This window comes from Etheostoma spectabile, chromosome 8 (assembly GCF_008692095.1).
Source record: "Etheostoma spectabile isolate EspeVRDwgs_2016 chromosome 8, UIUC_Espe_1.0, whole genome shotgun sequence".
In the NCBI taxonomy this organism is placed as follows: domain Eukaryota; kingdom Metazoa; phylum Chordata; class Actinopteri; order Perciformes; family Percidae; genus Etheostoma; species Etheostoma spectabile.
Window position 1 is genome coordinate 31,227,321 of NC_045740.1, and position 19,285 is coordinate 31,246,605.

At 41.9% G+C, this 19,285-nt stretch overlaps 1 protein-coding gene across 1 annotated transcript in view; it reads left to right on the top strand.

Annotated features, from left to right (window-relative positions):
* LOC116693380 (NEDD4-like E3 ubiquitin-protein ligase WWP2) overlaps nucleotides 1-19,285 on the top strand; it is a 51,591-nt gene that overhangs the window by 7,643 nt on the left and 24,663 nt on the right. The window contains 7 exon segments of the mRNA XM_032522312.1: nucleotides 418-539; nucleotides 1,385-1,522; nucleotides 7,679-7,757; nucleotides 8,963-9,114; nucleotides 10,001-10,244; nucleotides 11,239-11,328; nucleotides 16,668-16,842. Of these exon segments, the coding sequence (XP_032378203.1) occupies nucleotides 418-539; nucleotides 1,385-1,522; nucleotides 7,679-7,757; nucleotides 8,963-9,114; nucleotides 10,001-10,244; nucleotides 11,239-11,328; nucleotides 16,668-16,842 (1,000 nt within the window).

Below are 19,285 nucleotides of genomic sequence, written 5' to 3' on the forward strand. Positions count from 1 at the left end.
TACATACATACATACATACACACACATAATAAGAAGGTTTGGAGTTTGCTTTTAAATATTACTTTATGTATTAATAATATAAAACTCAATATTATCTTATTATACCATTTTTATTCATAATTTTTCATGTTTTTTTGTTTAAATGATATTTGATATATTATGTGCCATTGTTTCTTTGCCACTGTATCTTATTATAATGAATTTTGTTTAAAAAAAGAAAAGTACACGCACTCATGAAGACGTGCTGTACCTGGAGGTGCAGCTGTTTCCGCTGTAGAAATTGTAGTTTATTAAAAGTGAAACTCTTTTAAAACATTCCCTGAGATAAGACTGATTGGATTAATCTGCTGGCATGCAGTATTTGTTGTGTTTTTTGATGATGTGCGTTAACAGGCCATGTTGCCTTGTGTGTCCCAGTAATGTGACACCCCAGAGTCGTCTGGATCTGAAGCTGTGGAGCTGCCACACCCTGAGGAAGGAGCTCCTGGGCAGCGCCACCATAGACCTGCTGGACACACTGCGCACACACCATGGCAAGAGTAAGTAAACACAAAGAAACTAAAAACATTAGAAACTATAATGATGGATTTCTCCACAGTTTTTAATATGGCATAACCTCACTTTTAGAACCAGAATCACCCTTTTGTTTTGTAGAAATTACTTTATTTTATTTTATTTAAACAATTAACAAACAATACACTGGGACATAGGAACACGTCCCAGGAGAACCAGAATCAGCCTTAATGCCAAATAGCTTGTAAATATGACAGGGTCATGTAATATAGTGAACCTGCCAAGATGGACTTTCCCATTCTATGCCACCAACCTTAAAAGATGTGCATTGCTGGATATTCTAAATTATAAAAGTTTTCATACTAATGCCACTACAGAGTGTGAGTTTTGGTACTTATACTAAAGCTAGATTTTACCTGAATAAAACACAGTTAAAATAGTTAAATCGGCACTTTTGTGGAACATCTCAGTCAGCAGCCAACGGGACAGTTTTCACTTCCTGACACAAATAGTGGCACGTTGGCTTTTGAAACCACTATAGAGTAAAACATGGCAGCATGAAATAGGTATAATGTTACTCCGCCCTGTAGGCCAGTCGTTGCTCATCTAATACCTCTTCTGTTACACGTATCTACGCAGGGTGTTCCTCCACTGTAATCACTGTGGAAGGTAAAACACTGTGGGTCCACACTGTTTTCTGATTTTAAAGCAATAACAGAGGATATCCCATTTCCCTCGCTTCCGTCTTTCCTCACTCTCTCCCCTCCCTTTAACTCAACCTTTCTCCCTTTCCCCACCACCTTCGTCCTCTACATTCTCATCCACTCATCCTCACTCTCCCTCTGTCATTCTACCCCCCCCCCCCCTTTAGTGGAGAACGTCCAGCTGAGTCTGGTGCTGCAGACGGAGAACAAAGGTTCGGTTGTAGCGGGAGGCGAGCTCAACGTCTGCCTGGACGGCATGGCTGTTGATCTGGGCGCTCTGCCCAATGGCAGCACGGCAGCAGACAGTGAGTCCTGCCTTTAACACACACACACACACACACACACACACACACACTCACACACACACAGACACACACACTCACACACACACAGACACACACAGGGGATGTTAACAACACAATAATGCACAGAGAAGCACCTAGAGAGGCAATCACACTGAGGCCATGTGCACATAAACTTACACATCACTGCTGTCGTTTAAAAATCTCCAGTGGTGATTTTAATGTTTGATGGAAAATAAAGAACTCCTTTAAAGAAGTGATCAAAGCTAAATTATGCTTTTTTGGAGTTTAGGAAGAGGATTTAGTGCACTTAAGTAGATTTAACAAAAATACACACCCATTTCAACATAAAAAACACGAGAGAGGCCTGAAAACAGCGCTACAATATAAAGAAGAAAAAAACCATTGAATTGTGACTATATTGTATAAAAGTTTAGGAAACTTTTATCAAAGTAAATGTAATTCAGAACAAAACCATAAAAAACTCATGAATGCAGGGTGAAGCTAAAATCAAGACTGGTTTCTTTGCATTTTGAAAAAGAGGGTTTTCACAGCGGAGACATATTAAAGGGAACATGCATATGTGTGTGTTTCCACCCTCGAGTGTTTTCACCACTTGGAAAAAGCCTACTCTTACCAGCATGGCTAATTTAAATATCTCACGTTACTGTATTGTTTGATCAACTTCATTTAATATTGTATGTGGCTTCTACGAGGTGCAAATGTTCCACCACAACCAGTTTTCCCCGTGTCTTTATAGAGCCACTGTCACTGCGTATGGAACTGTGGAGTTAACCCAGTTTGCATAAGGGTTAAAGGTCCCACGTACTGCTCATTTTTAGGTTCATACTTGTATTTTGGGTTCCTACTCAAACATTTTTACATGCTTTAATGTTCATAAAAGACATTTTTTTCCCGCGTACTTTCTGTTTGATTATACCTGTATTCACCCTCTGACTGATACGCTCAGTTTTAGCGCCTGTCTGCTCTGATTGGTCAGCATTTCCTGGTCTTTGGCATCTGTGTTCTCGGAGTCTCTGCACCGTTATTGCAGCTGGGGAATGACTGTAACGCACTGTAACAGCTCTTTCTACATATGTAGAGTATAGTTGTGACATCACAACCATACAGAAGTCCTGACAACTCATTTAAAGGCAGCGTTTCTGAATACGGGCTGTGTACATTTCTTTGTGAATTGAATTTTTGATACTTTCACAGTATTTATATACTGTAGCACCTCAGTCTGCTTCCTAATTAAAAGTGACATGGAAATCTCACTTTTTACAATGTGGGACCTTTAAGGTTAGCCCATAAGTGTACTATTTATTTTAGTGAAGCCTGGGAGTTTTGCCTTTGTTTAAATAGTGTGTCAGAAGTGTTTCTGTTCTGCCAAGAATCACATGTCAACAATATTGCTAAACTTAAAGTTTAAACTTAAACTTAAACACTAATGCAAAAATATTGACTGTACAGCTGCACTATTGCTATCATGTAACCCTTCAACAGCCTATATTCATTAAACATGAAATTAACACTGACACTAAAGATCACTTAATCTCTATGTGCATGTGCTACAATTCCCAAACCACTATGAATTCATGTCGTAGCCCTTAGAGAAAGTATTTCAAACCCTCCAGACCTATTGACTGTAGGTCAACAGTATTTTCCGCTTTCAGGCACTACACTAACATTTTACTTTCCTTTATGGTTTGGAAGCAAAGACTAGGTGTGTTTTTAACAAATCTACAGGTATTAAGCTGCTCTTAAAAACCACAGCCAGGTCCATGCATCCATCTCCTCTCTATGTAACACACACGCAGACGCAAGCAACGCACACAACACACACAAACACACACACAACACACACACACACACCACACACACAACACACACACACCCACACCACACACACACACACACAACACACCACACACACCACACAACCACAAAGCCTTTCTGAGTGCACACAGAGCCCACAGTGTATCTGCTGAATGAACACAGTAAGCAGCGTAAGGGCCAAGGCCTGCCACAGCATGGGCTGCATAAATGTCTCTTTGTGACTGTTTAGATGTGATGAGAGGTTAAGAGGAGGTGTAATATGGCTGTTTACGTGTGTGTGCATGCTGTTGTTGTGCCACAAGGACAGCAAGATGAGAACAGTCCTGTTAAACGGGGACATTTCGCAAGTCCTCACTTAACCAGGAAGACTAGGTTTGGATTTAGATTCGGGTTAGAATAAGATACAAAGAGTTTATGATGGATGTGCCTATTGGTAAAATACCAATGTTTTAAGACACACAAGAGATGTTGGTGACTGACCTTTTGCCCATTGCTGGTTTCAAGCACTGTAGCACGGAAATCACTTGATGGATCATTTCACTTTCAGGAAAGAAAGAGTCACTAGGCATAGGTCTTTAAATGTGAAACTATTCCTTTAAAAACTCAAATTGAGGGTTGGGACATTGTAAATGGGAGGTCCCCACAGTGCAGTTATAGAAACGTGTGGGGGTCAAAGGTTAACATAAAATGAATAGAGCCCCCAGCCCTCATCTCAAACTCCTAACCACACACACACACACACACACACACACACACACACACACACAACACACACACAACACAACACACACACACCCACCACACACACACACACACACACACATAATCACAGACATCAGATGCTTTTGTCTTATTGTTTCTGAGAATTGCGTAATTTAGCCTCATTGCTTGCAGTCAGTAGTACAATTGCCTCCTGTGATCCCGAAGCAGTGGGCTTGTGGGGGGGGGTTTCCTCTCTGGTGCAGGGGCAAGGATGACAGAGGGTGTGTGTGTGCGTGGGGGGGTTTGTCTGTGTTTTTTGGGGGAGGAGAGGTTGGTGAACAGAGGGCTGAAGTGTGCCATCTAATCCAGGGTTTAAAGTTAGGCACTTGTCTTTGTATGTGTGTGTTTTATGGTCTCATGAGTGTAGATGCTGGCGTGTGTTTTTGAGCTTGTGTGTTTGTCGTGTGCATGTACATGTGTTTTGAATTCTGCACTATGTGTGCAGGCATATGTGGGCTGCCTGAATATATAAAGTGTATAAAGATGGAAGTGTGTTGCCTTCAGGTGGTGTTAAGGCGCTCTGTGTTCTCGCTCTGAACACACCTCTGTTAGTTTGGAAGTTTTAATCATTTCCCCTGGCGGCTTTTCTGACATGTGCACATATAAACACGCACGCGCACATAGCGGGATTCATAAACAAACCCTTGTACTGAAAGTTTGGAGGAAACAGAAGCCAGAGCAAAAAGATTTCAACTCTGGGAATATTGGGATGCTTTGTAAATGTTAGCTGCTCACACACACACACACAACACACACACACACACACACACACACACACCACACCACAACACACCCACACACACACACACACACACACTCTACATGTGTGCACAACTTCCCATCCCATAGAAGCATAAGCCACATGTACATGGCAGCACAGACACACGCGGTCACTGTTGGGTCTGTGGATAGTCTAACACTCGTCATCATGAACTCATCATGCTAGACTTTGTGCATTGACAGGCTGTATGGGCCAAAGAATTGTAACTTGCTAACTGAATGCAACAGAAATACTGCCAAGGACAGTGTTACTGCTGAATGAAAAGGGTAAAACTGTATTTTCATTTTCCTGTTAAACCTAATTTAAACTGGCAGTGCTCTGGGTGTAGACGACGGGGGCGAAATTGATACAGTCATCTATCATGGTACAGTATATGTAATTTTATATCGCAATAAGATGTATATATTGTGCTATAGAAAATATTACTAAGGATCTGTTGAAAAACTGTTAATGACAGTGATGTCTGATTTTGCTAAACTCTGCAAATCACAGTAATTTTTTCTTACATGAATGCAAAAATTATAAAGTCCAATGTGGCCGTAAAGCCCTCCTGCTCATTGATGCTCAGCGACATAGCCCACAATGGCCTTATAGAGTTATATTAATTAATAATTTATACTCTGTATTGATCCCCTGTGGTGAAATTACAATTTACACTTGGTCGCAGAGACAAAGAGATAGCTAACACAATATAAGCAGTAGAACAAAGTCTCTAATGGTTAACACATTTGTATTGTCTCATGGTAAAAAAACGTGTCTAATTCGTGTCTAATTCAAAATCTGCGGAGGGTCTGATCATCTAAATTCTTTCTGGAGTTGCTCAGCAACACATCTGCAAGCTGTTGCATCAGTTATTTAAGTTTCAATGTAGCTTAGTTTGAATGTAGTATGGGAGTTAAAGGAGATCTTTGGTATTTTCAACCTGGACCCTATGTTTTACTGAAAAATAGAACAACAATTTTTGAAAATGGATCAGTATTGAGCTGGTAGCGCAAAACGACTTGCAATGTAATAGCACGAGGCAATAGCTACAATGTGCATCAATGTACATGCAGTACAGGCGTTTTTGCCACTGACTGGCTCAGATTGTTATTAAGTGTCTGACTAGTTTATGGAAAGGTAGAGAGGTTGCCAGCAGAAACGAGCACTGTTGGTGGACGTACATGGGCGGTGCACTAGTTCCCCGTGTGGTTACATTGTAGCCTGTTATAAGTGATGCTTTCTAACATAAAAAACACAAGACAAAGGACATTCAGTGGGATCAAAATGCAATAAATAAATATAAAAGTATTTTTATATTTAAAAGTTTTAAAATATTAATTTTAAACACATACTGTAAATATATGGAGTTTCCTTTCATAGCATTCAATTATAGATGTCTCACTCATGCTACTCAGAGTACTCAGAAGTCAACTAAAGTTTCTGAAATGTGCCCACTGTTGTAGTTATAGTGTAGTTGTTGAGATGTTTTTTTGTGTCTTAAGATGCTAATTGGAAATTCTGTTTGGCACACCCACATTCACACTCACATGTACACGCGCAAGGACACACACCAGACCAGTAATTAGACCGGTGCCATTAAGAGGAAGGGAGTGGGGGAAGGATGAACTCAGGGAGCAGGCTATGACACAATAGTTTCTCCTCAAGACCACGGTTTGTTTTTCTGTATGTCCATTGGGTCTGCTCACAAGAAACCCTTTCATAGCCACAAAACAGCACTGTGTGTGTGTGTGTGTCAGAGAGAGAGATTACCTGTTTGCTTTACTTTAGATAGCAGGATATGTGTGTAAATATGGATACTGTTTGAGCCTGGCGTGAGTGTCTTACACATAAGAAGGTGCTGTGTTTGTGTGTAGAGGAGAAAGTGAGTGTTAATGAAAAGCATGTTGTAGACCTGTGGTTTTCAGTCACAGATGGGACTAAGCATATAGTCACACATTCCCTCACACCACCAAGACCGCATGCCGCTACACACACACACACACACACACACACACACACACACACACACCAGCATAGACTGCACAGTCCATACAAGGATGAATGGTCTCTTTTAAACCACAAACTGTACACTCATGCCACATTTTTCAGGTCTATATGAATTTGATTATTCAGGAAAAGTGGCCTGAGACTCACTCACTATTAGAACTTTCTCATTTTCTTCACAGTGCACCAGTAACTCTCTGTAATGTTCAAAGTGTGACTGTATTGCGACGATGGAACCTCTAGGGAGAGATTGGATCTAAGGATCTAGGGAGCTTTAGTGTAAAATTCTTTTAATGTTTCAGCCAGTGTAGCAGCTAGAGATATTAATCAATCTTTTTCTTTTTGTTACATAAAATTGTACAAGGTACTAGTCCAGTGAAATGTAATCCCATCACCTTCTTCAACTTCTGCATCATTCACCATAAAGCAGAATGTGGCTGTCAGATCTGCAATTCACCCAGTTGAATTCCGCCAGCACTCTATGATCCAGCCAGGTCTCGGCGAAAGAACACCAAAGCTCCCGACTTCGTGCTGGAAACAGACAGAAGCCATTCCGCTTACCATCATTGTTATAACACTTTTTTGTGACAAATTTAGAATCAGATTTCTTAACATTAATATAGTAACGGGCCTTTGGTGACCTGCGTGTGGAATGTTTTAAGGTTGGACTCTCATCAATCTTGATGCAGCAACGACTTTCTAGCCTTTTCTCATACTGTACGTGTTGTGATTGATACATAACTAGCTGGTTATCTGTGTCTCTACAATGACGATGTTATGTGTCCTTACAGAGATTCTGCAGTCAGAAAGACCCAACCTGAGGAGGACACAGAGCGAGGAGACTCCCAGTACAGCTGGATCTCATAGCAGGTACACACACACACACACACACACACACACACACACACACACACACACACACACACACACACACACACATTACAGAAAAAGCCTTTAAGGCACCTACATCGAGAACTGTTTGCTAGACTGTTCGCAGTCACCAACTGTTCGCTGATTTTAGTTTTCTGCAGATGTTATGGTAAATTATAAGAATAATAGCACAATAATCAACTAGCGCTACCTTTCTAAAATACTGTTTAAGTGCTTACGTGAAAAACAAAAATCCAAGGCATAACTGTAATCAAAATAAAAGAAAGAAAGAAAAGAAATACTTCTAGTAAAGGAAGCCTGAGCCTGTATGGTCAACTGCAGCACTTATGCAGAGTGCCAGCATGTTATCTCCCCCCCCCCCGAATGTGGTTTGAGAAGCTGCTCTCATTGGCTAGAATGGTAGTGGGATAACAAATAATAGAGACTGCATTTATTTCAAAGCTTTGTGGTGAGGGTGCATGGGGTTGGATGGTATTTCCCTCTAAACATTGTAGGGGGGAATTAAGCACAGTTCAGCCAAGAGTCCAAACCGCCGCTGTCATGGAGAAGCAGAACTCTATCCAGTGTACGAACAGAGGAGACGTGATCTCTGTTGTCCCATGATGAGGAGCTCAATGCCCAGGCATAAACACATTCATAAGGATATATTTATATACACACCAAGTGGCAATGTCAAATGGTTGCTTCCTTCCTCTGCTGCTCCTTCTCCTAGTTTTGGCAAATAAACAGAGCGCAGCAGCTTAATCCGGTTTGCTGCTGATGGCTGTCTAAGCTCGGCCCCAGCATTCCTTGGTCTTGGACGTGTTTTTCTCTGTAGAAAAGTTATCGTCGGAAAAGTAAAGTTATATTTAGCGTAAGGAAAATATGAGGTTGTTCAGAGAACAAAAGTAGCCGACACCTCTGTGTGTGTATTTAGCGTGCTGGTCTTGACGTGTACAGGCTCGTCCGTGTGCCAGGTCCACTTCCCTGAGTCAGGAACAACAATAGGTCTAACAACAAAGCTGTGGGGCAATCCACAGGAAGAGCATATGAAGATGTTTCTTTGTCATTTCTTTGCTCGTTCTCATCGCACCTCCTCCTTGCCTTTCCTCAACATCTCCTTTTCTTTCACTTTTCCCTTATTCTGCTACACATTCCCTTCTCTCTCTCCCTCTTTCTCTGTTTGTCTTTCTTTCTCTTGGCAGGAGTAACAGGCACTCAGTGGGGGGTTCTCAGGGCGGCTCCCCAGGGGGCTCTCTGACAAACGGGGAGCTGAATGAGGAGCAGATCCCTGGGACCGGCTCATCTAGTCACCATTGCTCATCCAAGAGTCACATCAGCCCGGGAAGCAGCACAGGTATAGCATAAAGTCTGCCTTATTATTGTTAATCTGTTTGTTATAGTGCGTTCCATTTACTGCAGAACTCGGAAGCCTGAGCTGGGAATGATGTCACACCGAGTTGAAACCCAATTTACAACTTTTAATACAACATTTTCATTGTGGGTTAGCTCAAGCCAGGTTAGCCATTGCTAGCAGCACCAGTTGATAACAACGCATTACGCCATTTTTTTGCATACAAACAGCGTAACAACAGATGGAAGATGGACGGGACTGTGTGTATGACTGATTTAGTGAGACACAAATAAGACAGAAGTGGTAACAATGCTCAATGGAGTTTTAAGCCCCCAACGTCGACTTCCAGGCAGCATTGCGACCATTGACTTCAAGGCACCTAATCTTAACCCTAACCATTGTGTAATCCTAGTGCCTTCCAGGTAGCACCAACACTGCTATTTACTGTAAGTTACTACACCTTTCATTGCTGTTGATGCACGGAGCACCCTTGTTGGATTTTGAGCTCGGGGGTACTCTGAGTTTATAAGAGTTCTGAAAACCAAGGTCAGTGGGTGTGTTTCCGACTTTGACCTCGGAAGGCTGTGGATAGTAATTCTTGCCGTTATTCTGTATTTTTAAAGGGGCACAAAAATACATTCCCACTGCTGCATAGTAAAAACAAAAGGCCGTGTTAGAGTTTACAATAGTGTTGCTACACAACCAGCAGGATTCTCTGCTTATGCAGAGCTAATTCAGACTTATGTAGAGTCAAAACCTGTCATCAGAAACCGCTCAAGGGTTAGGTCTCCCAATAGTTTTCTATACAACAAATTACAGTAGATATTATCGGTTATAAATATTCCATTCTCTCTCTCTCTCTCTCTCTCTCTCTCTCTCTCTCTCTCAGACAAAGTTGAGTTGACATCTAACGGGCTGGAGAGTAGTCGTGGGGGCGTTGCCCATCACACACCTCCTCCATCCTCTCCGTCGTGCCGATCACCAGCTGCCATCAGCAGCAGCGGTAGCCCCTCTCCAGGTCAAGACGCCCTGGGCCCGGCCCCGCCGGCGGAGCCCAGCGCCAATGCCACCTCCAGCACTGAGCAGGCCGGCAACAGCACCACAGAGCCCCCAACAGACTCGCTCCCGGCAGGGTAAGAATCAGTGCATGCAAAGATGAAGTGCATCAGAACCTTCTTAAAACTAAAGCTAAGAAGTGGAACAAGGTGGCGCTAATAATGATAATATTGCTCTGTAGTGTCACTCTGTACTCCAGTAGCTCTATTCCATGTAAGTGTGTTAGTACGTCATGCTGATGAACCAGGACATTATTAAACACACCTGTGCAATAAAAAAGGCTTATTAACAGCTGAAAAGAGCTCAGCATGAGGGGACAACAACAAGGGAGAGTGAAGAAGAATAGTAACGTTTACCCTCTGTCTGCTGGTAAAAAAATTATACGTGCCCGGATTAGCTCAGTTGGTAGGACGGGTGCACATATGTAGAGGTTTAGTCCTCGTAGCAGCAGCCGAGTGTTCGACTCCGACCTGTGGCCCTTTGCTGCATGTCATTTCCCCCCCCCCCTCTCTCCTTTTTTTAAACAATATTGAATCATGTGTTAACATTAGTATTTGTGAATGTGCAGAATTGATAACGGTGTCTTGGTTGGCAAAGCAAAAGATAAAAAATTAAAAGTTGCAAAGAGAGATTCTCCCATACCACAAATGCTTTGGAGGAAGGTCAATCTTTGAAATTTGGTCCAGTATTAAGTGTGAACGCTGTAACGCTGCCACACACACAGCTGCAATGGGGCCAGTGAGCATCGTCAATTCGGTCCTCTAAAAGTGCTTGTTTTGCCACTAAAAGGCTTAGATTAATATTCTAAGTGTCTGACAACATTATGAAAAGGATCTCTTCAGAGATAGATAATAATAATAATAATTGCTCCTCTCTGTTACTGTTGGTCACACACACACTCCGCAGTTAGTGTAGGACAATCAGGATACTCTAAGTTGTATTTTAGGGAGAGGTTTTGTATGCTGTGATTACATTCACTATGAAATCTTTAAAAACAGGTGATTCTAATAGTTATGTATTGTGTGAATTGTAGAAGCAAATGTAACCCTTTCTTTCTTTCTTTCTGTGTAGCTGGGAGCAGAGGGTGTTGCCTCATGGCAGAGTGTACTATGTTGACCACAACACCAAAACCACAACCTGGGAGAGACCACTGCCACCAGGGTATGCCTGTTACTTCTTTATATCTGTTTTCTCTGTTGATGCACTGGTTGTTTGACACACATTGCATGCTAACCAATGTGCTGGGTTGACATTGGGGCTCTATCAGATATCAGTCATGTCTTCCACCTCTCTGACACTCTGTACATTTCTATTTACAATATCATGCAACAAACAAACAAATAAATGCAGTTTAGATGAATGGCATTCTAGTTCGTACAGATTTCAAAGCCCTCTAAGGCGCTTTTTATTATGATCTCAAATATGTAGACGCTGGACTTCAACCTGACCTTAGTGGAAATCCGGTGGTTAAAGAAACACCAGACAGTTGATACAATAACAACCCCTACAAAATAACAAGAGATGTCCCGATTAGCTTTTTTGACCAAAATATTATAATATGACCCAATATTGAATATCTGCCGATACCAAGTTCCGATCCGATACTTGTATTTGCTCAGATAATAGAGCTGTACACCTTTTTTGTTCATAAAAATAACTAGAACAAAGCTGTGAAACAGAGAAATTAAACAATTTCGCTGTTTCACCACTACTAGAAATGTAACTGTAGCAAGTATCTCACCATCCCCTTTTAACACAAATAATTTTAGGCTACAACAAAGCCTGAAAAGTCTGAATTTAGAACAGAAGTACAGAGTGCTATGGAGATGACACGCTGTCTTTTCTCATCCAATTGGTGTAAACTTGCAGGTTTTTTAAGAACTTTGCAGACCACAAGTAGATGTAAGTTCCAACTCATCTTGTCGTGAATCATCAGTTGGAACTGGGCTTTAAAGTTCATCAAAGGCCAATTAATTATGAAAAAAACAATGCAGATTTACTTCATCCCTGCATGCCAGTCATCTGATTGCAGCGATTTCTTTACATTGAACAGAACTTGACTCCAAATTAAGTCATCACTTTAAATGCTGGTGTGGCTGGGCCTTGAAGTGTTCACATTATTGGAGATTATGTGAAGATGACATACAGCAATGTGTCCAGAGCGATGTCCAAGCTCAGCCCCAGGCTTGTCAGCTGCCTAACCAAGCCTTCTTGTTTGTTTGTTTTCCAGAATGTATTGAGAATGTGTGTTATATTATATTAATAACATATTATTAATAATTATAACTACATACAATGTAATTGGTACTAAATCAGTTAGTTTGTGTGCTAAGCCATCATAACGAGAACACGGTTTTCCCCCTCTCTCAACAGAGTCCAGCCCTTTTATGACATTTTTACTTGCACCCATTGTTTATTGATTTTCACAAAGCGTGTGACTGGGTGACAGAGGGAAAGGGAGCCTGTTTTTAGGAAAAGGTTACCCCCCCTTCTCCCCAAACCCCCATCTCAGTTTTTCCATACAAGGAACGTGAGTGTGGGGGCCCGGAGAACAAAAGTCCTTTCTTAGAGCCACATGTACTTCCATCCACCACTGTGTTGGCTGCTGGCCGCCATGGCCCTTCAGAGGATCAATTAGCAGGCTAATGCCGGGCTAGTGCTCCAGATGTACACACCAGGAACTGTTTAGAAGCTGGGCGGGAGTGGGGGGGGGGTTAGGCAATTGAGGTTTGGAAGCTGAAATAATGAAAGCCATCCGAAGTCAGACTGAGGAGAGCTTCTGAGCCACTCTGCTCTTTATCAAATATACTGTAGAGTTTGGAACCAGTGATGCATCACAAGCTCAACCACTCTGGTGAGTCGCAGGACGTCATAACTCATTTATTTTAGTTGAGCAGTAGTAGGGCTTCTTAAATTCAAACTGATGCTGTGTTTACTTCCCTACTTGTCAGCCTGGCATGCTGTCTGTAAACCACAATGATTTTTAGCAGTAATAGTTGGACGAAGTTAAACAATAGAAACTACATTTAAAAGCATTGTTTTTTTTTAAATATTGTATTTCACATCAAATGGTCATATTGTGACATTTTAACTGTTTCTTTTTAAATACTTAAGGTTAGAAAAAAAATCATTTCTATGGCCCAAATAAATAAATCCCTGTCTTACTTTTGCTGTTGTTCTTTACCCAAATTATTTCCTGTGTTTTAAATTTAAACATCCATGCTTTTCAACCAAAGAGGAACGTCATAGCAGAACTAAGTAGAGACTCTAAGACAGGCCGTTGTGGGATCTGGGATTTTCCCTGGCTCCAGTAAATAACTAGCTAGTGCTAATATCAGAGAGGGAACAGTATTTATTCTTGCCCTTTAAAGGAATCTTAGAGGCAACGTGGTCAGAGAGACTATCCGTCAACCAAATAATTTCCTGTGTTTGCAATCATCTGCGTTGCTGAAGTGTCCTTGAGCAAGATTTTGAAACCTACCAGTTCCTGGGGTGCAGTTGTGTCACTGAGCCTGACTTCTGACCACAAGAGAAAATAGATTTTCCATTCAGGAGACAATCGGAATCAGAATTAGCTTTATTTGCCAGGTATGAGGACACATACGAGGAATTTTGCTTTGGATTGTGTTGCTCACAATGTGGTTACTCATACAAAACGAACAATATATACACACTAATATATACACACTATAACAGAAACAATATCGACAGGTTGAGACAATAGTGCAATGAAGAGTGCAAAGTGTGCAGGAGTAAATTACAATTATGATAGTTATTGTAATTATGGAGCATAGTGCAAAGGGTGCTGGAATAAATAGAATTGTGTTATTATGTATGTATTACAATATGAACAGTATGAACATCTCTGAAATAGAGAATGATGAAGAAATATTAAGTGGAACCAGTTCACAGACTGATTAGAGACAGTGTTGCTGGGTTATTGCACAGGAATTGAACCTGACACTGAGTCAGAAGTCAGCTGTTCATCAGAGAGATGGCTCGAGGAAAGAAACTGTTCCTGAGTCTGTTGGTTTTGGCTGTGTTTGTGCTCTGTTTTAGGGCTGCACAATTAATCAAAATTTTATCACAATCACGATTTTGGCTTCCCATGATCAAGTTTACGTAATCAAGCGATATTTTAAATGTGTCATTCTGTTCATACAACGCTCCGGGTTTAACAAAGCCCATCTACCGCTCCGTAAACCCCTGTCTGCTCATGTGCCAGTCAGAGTTGTTCCCTGCACCGCGCAGCTTAGTTTCTAGATGGAGACAGTCACGGAGGACAGAGGAGCCAGAGGAAAATTCCACAACATTATATGTCGGTCACAAGGTTTACCAGTTTACCAGTAAACACAACATTTTGTCCCGTCCGTGTTGTTTTTCAGACAACAGCAGTGAGCAGTGCTAGTCAGTGCTAGTTAGTGTCTGTTAGCTCACAGGGCTCTAGGGTGCGACTAACTTTTTTCCCAGGTTGCACCGGTGCACCTGATGTCCTCGCATCTGCTGCCTCTCCACAAACAAAGCAATGTTTATATTGATATGGTTTAATGTTGCGTTACCTGACCCATTTCTTCTGAAGCCGTGTCTGTGTTAGTATCTCTCCTCTTACTGGGGGACAGCCCCAGCCCCCATTCACTCACACACAACCCCCAGCTACTCTGTCGATTTGGGGACTGAACCGGCGACCTGGTCACAAGCTCGCTTCTTTAACCTCTAGGCTAGCACTCCACCCATCATGTGGTTCTCTCGATGGCCACTCAGTTTACAGGCCTGGCCAGCTGGTTGGCCCGGAGTGTCAGACCAGTGTTAACCCTGAAAGACCCTTGGAACCAACAGCAATGTCCTGGTGGCCTAGTGGCTAAGTCACCAACTTTAAACTGCATTGTCCTAGGTTTAAATCCACCACATCATTTTCTGTCATTTCTCTTCTGTCAACTTGGTAACAAATGCATCCAATGCACCAAAACTCCTAATGAATAGGGTTTGATTTGAGGAATATATGTTTTGATAAATATGTACTCATGCAGGGAAAGTTTACTGAGCATGTAAACTCTCACCATAATATCCTGCAGTAAATCTTTCATCCAGCTGTCCTCCTCCACACTGAACACACAGTGAATGTGTGTGTACGTTTGCATTAATAGCTTTGCTGCAACAAATGTGAGTCTATTTAGAGGACTTGAACCCCTAGTAGGACCCAGCAAATGGAAACTCAGCAACTAACAGTTATACTCATAATTATACTGTAAATGTGTGACTTCTGCGTATTGATTACAACCAGTCATGAAATCTCATGTTTTATATATAATGCAATATCGAATTGCTTTGAAGTCTGTGGGAGTCTGTGTTTCAAACAGGTAATATCAGGCATTTTAGAATATGTTGACATTTTTATTGATTTAAAGTTCACTGTATAGAAGTATAGAGTAGATTTTGTGTGGGTGTGGGTGTGGGTGGGGGTGTGGGTGTGTGTGTGTACACTTCTCAAGCCTGTTCGTATCTGCGCGGTGTGTTTTTGTTAGCATACGGAAGTTGATGCTGTTTTCTCTTCCAAATTCTGTAGCGCTGAAGTCAGAGATATGAGAATAGCAGCAGAGCAGCAGCCAGACCTGCTGAGGCCAGGGAACTGGGCTGTGTCTCTGTTTGGGTGGGTGTGTGTGTGTAGTTTGCCACCATGTATATCTGTTTGTGTGTGTCCCCCCCCCCCCAGAGATAGCCGTGTGAGTAATGCCAATGGCAGGCACTGGCAGACAAACACACACCACCGCACATGGTTATTGTCACTCAGAAAGCTGGCATCCCCCATTGTTTTCCGTTATCAGTGTAATTGAGGGCTGGCATTGTCTTTAAAGTGAACAAACCGATGACGTCTAAGGCTGAGCCAAAGCACTAATAACACCACAAAACGTTCTTTTTTAAAGTTGGGGACCTGCCGCGAGAATACCCACCAGCATTATGCTGTTCCTGAAAAGTTGGTTTCCTGGAGCTATAGGACAAGTTAACCAGTTTACCAGAACATGTGCAAGTTTGGATGTTTTAGTTTTACATGCTCAGCTTTAAAACTTTAATTTAAAGCCAAAATTAGCGTGAAAAAGTGTTGGTATCTGTTTTTTCCCACCAACCTCAGTGATCCTCCTTTAATGAAGTACATTCTGTCAGGGATGGTTTGATTTAACCATCTAAGCAGCAGAATCTATTCTTTTCTTCCCCTCCTCTTGATTTCCTTCTCCATGTCTTTCTTGCTTCTTTACATCATTACTCTTTTATCCCTTCTCTTTTCTTTCCTCTTCTCCCTCCCTCCTACTCTGTCCCCCTCCTCTTACTGTTTTCTTTTCTTTTCTTGGCATTGTTTTGTTCTTTCCTCGTCTATAAATCAGTGCTGTTACTATCAGCAGTGCAGCTTTTTGATACAACCACCCACTCTTGACATGCTTAGTATATAATAAAGATGTTGTTGAAAGCCACAGCCCCTCTCATTCCCACCCTCTCTTTCTCACCAGCTGGGAGAAGCGAGTGGACCAGCGGGGCAGGTTCTACTACGTGGACCACAACACCAGAACTACCACATGGCAGAGGCCCACGGCCGAGACCGTGAGGAACTACCAGCAGTGGCAGAGCCAGCGCAGCCAACTGCAGGGCGCCATGCACCAGTTCAGCCAGCGCTTCCTCTACCAGGTACTCCGGGCCTTCACCGGCCAAGTTTACATGCACACAGGACTCTGGTACAGTGGTTCCCAACCTTTTTGGTCTCTGGTTCCCCACAGCTCTGTCAAATGAACGTGCATCAATTCCCAATGTTTGTTCCAAATGTATTACACTATTCATTATATAAAAGTGGATATTGTTAATTATTTCATACAATTAATCTGTCAATATTAATATACATTTTTTTAACCTGATAGGAACAACAATCTTTGACATTGGTCCAGTATTAAGCAAGATCACTGCAGTCTGCAGTGGAGAAACAAGCTGCAATGCAAGTCAATAGGACAATTGTCCAGCTTGTATTTACCTTTACAAAGTCTCTAAGTGTCTGACAACATTACGGAAAGGATTTCTAAGGAGGTCGACCTTTGTGTTCAAGAGTAAGATCATTTTTTTAAACATGAAAACCAGACGCCGTGTAAATAAACAGTAATTTTAGCATCGTAAAATACACGTCAGAATTTAAAATTGACTACTAAAACTATGAAAAGACGTTTTGGGTCGTCTTTCCACTTTTCCAGTCATCACAACTGTAGTTTTGGTTGAAATAAACACATATTTTAACGATGTACATGTGAAAATATATTGGCTCGATACACGCTAAAAGTATTGTTTTTTTAAATGGAGTCTGGTGGGTTTAGAACTAGAGACCTCAGAGCTGTTTCTGGTTAAAAAGAATTGGATCCTTTCTATAAAGTTGTCAGACACTTGGAATAATAATCTGAGTCTGTCAGTGGAAAAAAAAAGACTTTTAGTGGATCAAATTATTGTTGGTTTACATTTGGTTACATCGCAGTCCGGTCTTTGGTGGCTGGTTACAGTGTTCACGTTTAATACTGGACCAATGTCAAAGATTGACCTTCCTCCACAGCGATGCGCAGTAGGGTTTGGATAGTCCACACAGCATACTGCTATGGGAGAAAAACGTGCTCTGGTTTATTGGCATTTCTAAGCTCCGGACGGAGCTGCGGTGCCTCTGCTAAATAACTAGCTGTCTGGATTTACCCTGCAGAGACCTGAGGACCAGGTAACCATATCCTCAGATTAAACGATATCTAGCTAGCTGTCTGGATTTACCCTGCAAGATCTGAGGACCAGGTAACCATAGTCCTCAGATTGGAAGATAGCTAGCTAGCTGTCTGATTTACCCTGCAGAGATCTGAGGACCATGTACCATAGTCCTCAGATTGGACAGATAGTCTAGCTAGCTGTCTGGATTACCCTGCAAGATCTAGGACCAGGTAACCATAGTCCTCAGATTGACAGATAGTCTAGCTAGCTGTCTGGATTTACCCTGCAGAGATCTGAGGACCGGTAACCATAGTCCTCAGAGTGACAGATAGTCTAGCTAGCTGTCTGGATTTACGGCTGTGATGTTTTACATGGAGGAAAGACATTTCTGTTGATAGCTGTGTGTCAACGCAATTGACAAAACCACAATCAGTAGGTTCACAACTGAGCAGAATATTTGTCGGTCACTCATGAGTCATATATGATACAATATACTATGTATGAGTTTAACATTCAAGTGAAATAGGCTTGATTTGAGAGAAAGAACCCATAGCTAGTGTTGTATTTCTTGAGACCACAATGTGTAGTAACATTCATTTCTGCGCTCAGGTCTTTTTTCAACACTACCACTGGGGGCGTGAAAGACACATTTACAAATGTGATTTATAGTTACTTTAACAAGCACATATCCGTTTTTTTTCCAGCCACTTGGGGACAGAAAAACGAGTTCATGTTTAGAAAAAGTCTTCCTTTGAGGTAAATTGATACTTTGTATTTTTGAAGATGCTCATAATTTGAGCATTTTCCTGTTTTGTCACTTCCTACAGGTTGTTGGTGGTAAATCCCTGCGTGGTCACTCACACATTACAGATGGGTTAAATGTTTCTCTGCTTCAGCTCACATTGGTGAGACTGAAAACCCAGTGAATTTTAATTTTCATGAAAATGTCACATAACATATCTTTCTTTTGATTTTGCACGCCACCCCAACATGGCACCTCGGGGCTGAGCACGATCAGTACATGTTTTAAGTAAGATCAACGCTGAATGCGACACAGTGCGGCTTACTTGTTGGCTAACGGTTTCGAAGACATTCTCTATAGGGGGGTTTGAAGATGTTATTTGAGACTTGTTTATAGTATTTTTCCAGTGGAGGTTCGTGTCTCCGTCAGTCGCCATCCTCTCAGTGATCAGCCAAGGTCAGACTGCAGCCAGACAGTAAAGACTTATGGGACTAAAACAACAGAGCGTTCTCAATGGACCATTAGTAAAACCAGCCTTAAAACTTCTATAGGCTTCTATAAAAACACTGTGTGTGTGTGTGTGTGTGTGTGGGGGTGTGTGTGGGTGGGTGGGTGGGTGGATGGGTGGTGGGGGGAGGGGAGGGGGATAATGTTTGGTTC